At 36.6% G+C, this 9,136-nt stretch overlaps 1 protein-coding gene across 1 annotated transcript; it reads left to right on the forward strand.

The window, feature by feature from the left end:
- Positions 1-546: 546 nt before the first annotated feature.
- Positions 547-8,884, forward strand: ccdc12 (coiled-coil domain containing 12). Its single transcript, XM_084088811.1, has 7 exons — positions 547-686; positions 1,518-1,591; positions 5,892-5,971; positions 6,496-6,557; positions 6,697-6,731; positions 6,859-6,935; positions 8,533-8,884. The coding sequence occupies exons 1-7, from the start codon at positions 603-605 to the stop codon at positions 8,610-8,612; spliced, it is 492 nt and encodes a 163-aa protein (XP_083944937.1). The 5' UTR covers positions 547-602; the 3' UTR covers positions 8,613-8,884.
- Positions 8,885-9,136: the final 252 nt, after the last annotated feature.

Genomic DNA, 9,136 nt, shown 5'->3' on the forward strand with positions numbered 1-9,136 from the left:
ATTTTGGCGTTATGATTTTTGATTTTCTTTTCTTTTTTTCTTTTATGAATAGAGCTGTGTGTGCATGTAGCCTATTAAAACGTGTTGTTCAATCTTTCTTAAAATTACTTTGTTATCTTATTACTTTATATCTTATTTGAATGGACCATAGCGTATAGCGTATTCGTTTAGTTGTCCATCTTACATAAGTAGCCTACTGAATGTTTTGAAGTCTATATATGCAGTTGTTGTAGCATTTAAAACTATTGATTTTATTTTCTGGATTTTTTAAAATCAGCCATTTATCAGTTAGCAGCCATAATTATAAGCTTATTAATGTTAGCTAGAATGTTAATATCGGTGCATCCCTGATAATAATTATTTTATCAAATGATGTAAATACAGCCATTTGTTTATTTATTAATGACTATTTTTAAACATTTAATAAACATCATATTATCATTATGTTATCACTTTAGTCAATGTATTATAGTTATTTACATTATTGACTGGTAGTTTATACAAAATCGCTGTTTTCGGTGCTCCTCTAGCAGCCTCGCTCGGACAGACCTTATGATCGATTGCAGATTCATCGATCCTGCTACCCATGCTTTCATTTTACCATGGAGAAGCCTGTGGGTTCTTTACAAGAGCAAGCTTTGAAAAGGAAAGAACGATTAAAAGCTCTACGAGACCGACAGTTTCAAGTGAGTTGCGTAATAAATGTTATTTTCTTTAAGACATCGGGTAAATAAAGCGCGCTCACTGGCCAACTTGCTTTAGTTAGCATGTTAGCAAAACAATTAAACGTTAAGCATTTCAGATTGTTTTATGAGACATTTAGCATCAGTTGTCATCAAGAGGATTGAGTAATTTTAATGTTTTAATGTTTCCCCCCGTCTTACTTTTAATTAATTTATTTTCCAGTTTTTTTCCAGTCTGTAATCCAAAGAAGTTAGCTCTAAAAATATTAGCATTTCCGCCTCAGTTGATATTTTATTTTTATGCTTGAATGATCATTGAACAAATACTTACAATGGTTGTAGAATGGCTTGGTAAGCAAGCATGTTTTAGGCTGGTTTAAGCTTTTTTTTCGCCAGTAGGATGGGTCATGCAAACCGATCAGCTGTGCTGGTAACTTATAACAGAAATAATCACAATTACATGGAATAAAGATTTGTCTTCTCTATACAATAACATAGGGGTGAATTCAGGTTGATAATATGAGACACTTTTTCCAAGTAATCTCAATGGCAAAAAGTGTCCCAATCACCCTGAATTCACCCTATAACTAGATTCAGTCAGTGCTTCCTTGGAACAAGCCCGTTATTATCAGTGGTAATCGACATACCACAATTGTCGTTAGAGTTGAACTAACCTGTTTCCTTAAATGCGCACAGTCATGCTTTTGCTCTGATTCATTGTGCATCAGAGTTTTAATGTGTGTTATTTTATGTCAGTGTTCATCAGAGGTTTGGATCAGCATTTGGATTTTTTCTTTTTGTTCACGTTAACTAGTTCTTGTTTTTTAACTACAGGGACAGGCACCCGAGGATGGAGAGCCTGCGAGCAAAAGAGCTCTGGAGGTCTCTGAGACAGAGGACAGACACAGGTAAACACACAGATATAAAGTCTGGTGTCACTTCTACCGAAGAATACTGCAAAGAACTAAACTAAATTCTCAGTTCCACCATTTAGAAACAAATAGGAGTTCGTTGAAAAGACTGCCTGTTGTAAATGGGCAATAAATAACAAAGCTGTACTCCGTTTACATGATCTTAAGAAGGGCTGCGAGGTAAAGGTCTCTCTTGCTCTCAGCTCTATTTCAGGCTCAAGCCAAGGCCTCGAGCTCTCTGCTTTTTTCCGTTGTTTACTTTCAGATTCACAGAACCCTTGTGCTCTCCTCCTCCCTGAGCTCAAGACGTGTTTGGCATTAACAGTTTGCAAAGGTTCCTAAACACTTGTCCCCAATATCTGGACTATGTCTACCTTAGTACATAGTTCACACGAAAAAAAGAAAATACTGCTCTCATGTCATTTCGAGCCTGTATGACCTTCTTCTGTGGAACAAAAAGATGATATTTTGAAGATTGTTGGTAACCAAACAGTTTTTACTCCAATTGTATGAACTAAAAACACTGAGACATTTAGTAAAATATCTTCTTTTATGTTCGAAAATCATAGAGTTTTGGAAGGACACAAGGGCGGGTAAATGATGACCAAATTAACCTATTAACCTTAATTGATATACAGTTTTGTGGGTATAAGGCTTTACTTTTTTTTCGAGGAGGTTTTTGAAATGGAGCTGATATGGGACATTGTCTGGGAGAGAATGTTTTAAGGTGTGTCTCCTTAAACATTCATTATTGAAATGGCGACACAGCTTGGAAACAATGAGGTGTAATTCACCACCCAGCACACTTGTTATTGTGACACTTCAATGCTGCAATACCTGACAAATAATTTACTTGTCTTAACAAAAACAAAATGACAGTTTGAATTGTCTTTCAGGTTTTTTTTAAATCGGGGAAACAAAAATTGAACTGGTTATAGAGGGAAATATTTTATGATCTTTTTTCATGGAGACAACTGGAATTAATCAAAATTAACTTTTGTAATACTTAAAAAAAAATGTTTATTCAGCAAGTACACATTAAATGGATCAAAAGTGACAGTAAAGATGAAATAATTATATTTCAAATATATGCGGGTCTATTGAACTTTATATGATTTTGTTTTTATCTCAGTTTCCACAAAAATACTAAGCAGCACAACTGTTTGATAATAACAACAACAACAATGATAATAATAAGCATCAAATCAGCATATTAGAATGATTTCTGAAGGATCATGTGACACTGAAGACTGGCATAATGATGCTTAAAAATTCAGCTTTGGCATAACAGGAATAAATGACAGTTTAAAATGTATTTAAATAGAAGACAATTATTTTGCATTGTAATATTTCACAACTTTGACTGTTTTTACTGTATTTTTGCTCAAATAAATGCTGCTGTAAGTTGGCTTAAGAGATTTATTTCAGAAACTTTTGAATGGTAGTGTACTTTATCATGCTTGAAAGTGTTTGCTGCTTATTTATTTCCAGCCTGAATAAGAGGAAACATCCTCTTTTGTTGGGCTTTTTGTTTAAGCTGTCAAAAATCTGAAGTAAGGTGAGTCAGATAATGAATATCTGCTCAGGCTTTGAATGAACCTCACCCTTTCACCAGACAGTATTTTGACACCTTAAGCAGTAAGACAAATATCAAAATTCCATCTTGACTTTGAATTTTCCCAAGCAAAGCAGCAGCCCATCTCACCACATCGCATTTGTCATTGCTGTACTTTGTAAATGACTTTTGTCAGCAGCCAGGATTTATTGTTCCACTGCTGCCTATTTTAGAGTGAAGGAAGCCCAATGTTGGTCCCCTCGGTTGTTTTGCTGGCTCTGAGAAACGAGAGACCTTCCACCAAACTGTCAAGGCCCTCAATTCAGCTCCGTCCCTTGAGCATTAGTCCCATCTTTCTGTATGTGATTAAATTAGAAAGCAGGATACTGTTCTAGGCAGTGCGTCCAAACCCTTGGCCACAAGTTATTCAGGACTTCAGGATGTTCTAAATCTAAATGCTCACTTGGGGTTGACAAACGGCTGTTGACATTCTGAAAATGTTGGATTGTTTGGCTGTTCTACTGTAGATGAGGAAAGCCAGTGGTCCGGTATTGTTCCAGCAGGTGGTCAGGAAGTCTTTTCAGGAAAGTTGAGGACAGGGAGGCGTTCCCGGCTCTTTGTTTCAGTCGGTTGCTTTGAGTGTTTTTTTCCAACATGCTTCAAAACTCTTGTTTGGGGTCATAATATGTTGTGCAGCTTTCCAGGGCCTTGCCCTTGATGGGTTTTGGCTATGAAATTTGAGTATTATTATGGTAGCGGTCGCAATGCTTTGTGTTGGGTGACGTCGTTTCCATTTCATTATGCTTTATTTTGACAACCCTACACCCAAGACTATTGAAAAGGAGTGGTGACACAGCTGACATTAACAATCTGTTTGTTCCCAGCCCATTTAATTACATGGTTTGACTCTACTGAAATTCATTTAGATCAAGCAGTGACAAATGTGGGCCTGCTGTAGCCGGGTCAATAACAAACAAGTGTCCACAATAAACAAGAGGAATAATCTTTTAAAAATATAGATTTTTTAAAATTATAAATAATTGTTGTATTCATGTTGGTTTCATATGGGTTTGAGAAACTTTTATACTGATTTCTAAATGTTGGTCGCACCACATGACTTTGATTTGGAGGACAAAAATTTTACAAATAAGCAATGAAACACTTTAAAGGGTACTATACGGTTATCCGGACCACACGTGACCACAACCGCTCTTGGTTGGTCGTAACCCCAGTGACGGGTAGGTTTAGGGGCGGGGTTGGGGTAGGTCATCACATGTGGTCCGGATAACCGTATAGTACCCTTTAAAATATTGTTTTTTTTCCTAAGAAATAGATTAGATTAGAATTAGATTTTTTAATTAGGTTTTTTTTCATTACCACCTTGACATGTTTGATGTCATGTCCCCCCCAAAAATATTAAAACACATTTTTTAGTTCTATGTTCATTATAGAAGAATTATTTATTTGAACAAACAAAATAAACATCACATTGTTGACACTTGACTCAATACTGGCTCTGATTTAGATCAGATGGTGATGAATGTGGACCTTCTGTAGTAAATGGCTGTTTCCATCCACCCGTTTTTATGCGAATTTTGAGAGATCGCATAAAAAAACTCTGGATGGAAACTCAAAGATGTGCATCAATTCTAAAAATGCACATAAAAAAACATGCGTTTTGTCTGCTTTGCTCTGAGGCGCAAGTAATTTATGATGTACAAAAAAGAGCCACAGTGGCTTCCCCAATTTCAGAAACTTCCATTTTTTTACTACTGATATTTTCAGGTTTTGTTGTCTTGAACACATGGGATGGAAACTGTTTTATGTGATATTCCAATTTTGTGCGAAGAGTCAAATTTGCGACTTTGGATGGAAACATTGCTGATGACAAATAAGAGTGTTCACGATTGAGAAGAGGAAACATGTTTTTAAAAATCTAGTTTAAAAGCACATGTGCCAGGTTCTTAGAAACGTACTTTTTGTATTAATGTTGGTTTTGTGTTTTTGAAATTTGTATTCCATTTTCAAAAAAGGTTTCAGTGTAATGACTAAAAATGTAATGTGAAACCTTTTTAATAATTAATTTAATGAATTTCTACTTCTCAAAGTAAACACTTTTTACAAATATCATGAATTATTAAAAAATCATAAGGCGGTGATGAGTGTGAGCCTGCTGTAGCCCCCTTTTTGAGAACAAAATTGGCACACATCTCAAGAGACCAACGAGTAAGCAATTTGATGAAAATGAATTCTCAGTCTCCTATAGGACAGTTTGAAACAAACTTTCATGTTCTGTTGATCATGCTGTGAAGAACCCTCAGTGCTTCCCTGAAGATGCAGCAGCACATTTTGCTGCAACTTGCAAGGATGTTAATAGACCTGTCGGCTGAGTGATGGCATAATTGGGCTTGTTTCAACCCCTCTCAGCTGCGCTCCCTAGACACGGTCAGGTGCTACATGCTAATTAGCTAGTTCTTCAAAGATGAAGGGAGGCTTTGTACACATGGTGAGTGAATGTGCTCTCTGGATGCCGCCACAGAATGGATTCAGCACTCATATAGCACCAGCTGCCCACTGTCCAAACTACGTTTATCTGCACTGCCACCTGCTGGTTACTGGGGTTTCCTGTGATAGCCTTTGTATTATCTTCTTGAATATAATAAGAAGTTATAATGGAGGCAGTGACTAAGCACTTGTTCATAACTGCGAGTGAATTGCATAGTTTTGCAATTATGTTTGCAGAGAGCTGAAGCTGAGGAATTACACACCGGAGGACGAGGAGCTGAAGGAGAGACAGGTGCCCAAAGCAAAACCTGCATCAGGTGAGAACGCTTCTGGCTTACCTGCACAATAAATATTACTGGCTGTACCTTTAAATGATATTTTCAAATGTTTAAACTTGCAAATTAAGCTGACCTTTCATGCTGGTTGATAATGTTACATCAGGTGATCAGGTGTTGAGTTACAGGTTGTCTTAAAGGAATAGTTCACTTAAAAATGAAAATTCTGTCATCATGTACTCACCCTTTAAATCGTTTCAAACCTGTATGAATTTCTTTCTTCTGCTGAACAAAAAGGAAGATTATTTTGAAGAATGTCAGTAACCAGACAGTTGATGGACCCCATTGACTTCCATAGTAGGAAAAAAAAATACTATGGAAGTCAATGGTATAGTCAACAGTCCATCAACTGTTTGGTTACCAACATTCTTCAAAATAGCTTTTGTCGTCTTCAGAAGAAAGAAATTCATACAGGTCTGAAACAATTTGAGGGTGAGTAAATTATGACAGAATTTTCATTTTTAAGTGAACTATTCCTTTAATGGTCTTGTTTCATATTCCTGTAGTGGAGGACAAGGTCAAGGACCAACTGGAAGCTGCAAACCCAGAGCCTGTGATTGAGGAAGTGGTGAGTGGATTTTTCCCTCAATTCAAAGTCTCAGTTTTCAAACATGATGCCATATGGACAGCATCAGTTTCCTTACACTCAGTTACACTACTTGTCAAACGTTTGAATAAATATTTTTTCTCTTGACTTGTGTTCTCAGGATCTGGCCAATCTTGCCCCCAGAAAACCAGACTGGTACAAACCTTCAATTTTTATTGATAAAACAGAATCATACATCATATTCACTGTGATTTGATTTTGGATAAAGTTTAATTAATTTAATGCTGTTAATAAAAAAAGGACTGTTTTGTATTTGTAAAAGGGATCTAAAGAGGGACGTTGCCAAGAAGCTTGAGAAGCTAGAGAGGCGAACACAGAAAGCCATTGCTGAACTTATACGTAAGTATGACACTAACTGAGACAGGAATTCTTAAAGTGACCCTATTATGCTATTCTTAAGATTCCTAATTTTGTTTAGCGGGCCTACAACAATAGGTTATTGTAGCATCCAAGGTCAAAAACACTTTAATTTCCTCATAATTCTCATTGCAGCATCACCTCTTTTTCACATAGTGTCAGAAATGGTTTGATGCATGATTAGGTCTCTCTAAACCCCTCCTTTCCGAGAGCCTGCTCTGCTCTGATTGGTCAGATGGCCCAGTCTGTTGTGATTGGTGTACCACTTACAACGTGTGTCATATCTGAATTTCAGCTCTGGAGGCTTCCTCAGCACTTAATAGGGACATTTAACTGTGCGCTGCAAATTTTATGGAGAACAGCTTGTTTTCTGTAGCTTTTGTAAGACGGTTCACCACTCCTTAGGAAAATTAACCATGGTTTTGTGTTTGATTACGGTTTCTATTATCTTAGTTTTCTGACAAATATCATGATTAAATGGTGGATAACGCCGTATCTATAATGTATAAGAATATAACAAAAAACATACCACTCTCAAACGTCCTGTGAAAGCCGTGCATGAAATTTGTTCTGGACAATCCTCTTATTCGTTAACAATGTCAGGGTCTGAATCGGGCTCAAATTGGTTTGAAATAACCTTAATAGAGAAGAGCTTGCAGTTATGGAGGGGTGGGACATTTCCTGAGCACATGCTAAGCAGTGCCAATCACAACACAATGGGCCAGCTAACCAATCACAGCACATTTCGGATGGAGGGGCTTTATTGAAATCGGTGTGTTCGAGCCAGACTGAGGAGAGAGGTGCTGTAATAATGTAAAATTGTTTTAAAAAAGCATTATTGTTCACATATCAAGCATGAAAACATTCTAGTACACCCCAAAAACAAAATCAAGACTTCGTAAAAGGGCATATTATGACCCCTTTAAGGCGCGTTCACACAAGAGTACGATAACAATAACAATATTAAGTAATAATAAAATTCTGAGATTTCCATACCAGAGCTATTATGTTAATGACACAGGAACTATATAATTGGAATCACATTCAGAACCAGCTGATGAATGATAAAAAAATTTTTTACTTTAAAGAGCTTGAGGATTTAAAGTGGCAAATTACATAACTGAGGCACTTAAACAGAATGGTGTTGTCCATTGGTGTGGATGCTAATATAGTTATCGTTATTGTTCTTGGTGTGAATGGCTTTTGACTGGTGACATAAAAAAAAAGCAATGTAGCACTGAGCACTATCCCATCTCTACATCACTTTTATCAGTTATATAGTTGTAAAGCCTTTTTGTAATGAGCTCCGCCTGTGCTTCATGTAAGGCTAATTGCTGTGAGGATTTAAAAAGCCCTGGAGATCTGATGTCTCTTAATGACATCATATATGGATGGCACACACATTACTACTACACTCTAGTTTTTTCTCTCAAACCCACAATAAAAATGAAAGTCTGTATTATCTAGAAAATAAATATTTTGTAGATCACCAATCAGAGCTAGAGCTCACTTGTGTTTTTGAGTCATGTATTCATACCCCATGTTCATAGCTTATGTCTGGGCATGTGTGATTCCACAGGGGAACGGCTCAAGGGCAGCGAGGCAGAGCTGGCGGGAGCGGTCGCAGCAGTTGGCATGGAAGAGGGAGACTCCGACTGAATGATGGTCCCACACAACAGATTTTCTAGAACTTTACGGCCTATTCCCCATTACATTGCAGTGTGTGTTTAAAATGCATTTCTTATGCTGAGCTCAGAATGAGTTTACACACAAACCAGATCAGGTGATAATAAGTGTGAGTGTTTGTGTGAGAGAGAATGATATAGAAAGAGTTGCATGTGTTTTCATGTGGAGTACACAAAGAACATAAAATCTCTCCTTTTTTATTATTTTGTTGTTGTTTATTAGTAAACAATTATTTCTTTTCTAAATTGACTCTGTCTTTTTCCTTTCTGGGCTTTATGATAAAACATTATCCAATGTCAGTAGGTTTCATTTAAACTTGACTGACATGTTCATGTTGTATTTCTTTCCTACCTCATTAATCTACATTAAATGGGAGGTTCTCATTACAGAGGAGAATACAAAATATCATATTCAAGAGAATGTTACATCTAAAACTGCAGTACTTCATTAACTTAATATATTTTATGTTAATAACTTAATTTGGGTACTTGAGACAA

Source organism: Abramis brama (assembly GCF_963993115.1).
Source record: "Abramis brama genome assembly, chromosome: 17".
Classification (NCBI taxonomy): domain Eukaryota; kingdom Metazoa; phylum Chordata; class Actinopteri; order Cypriniformes; family Leuciscidae; genus Abramis; species Abramis brama.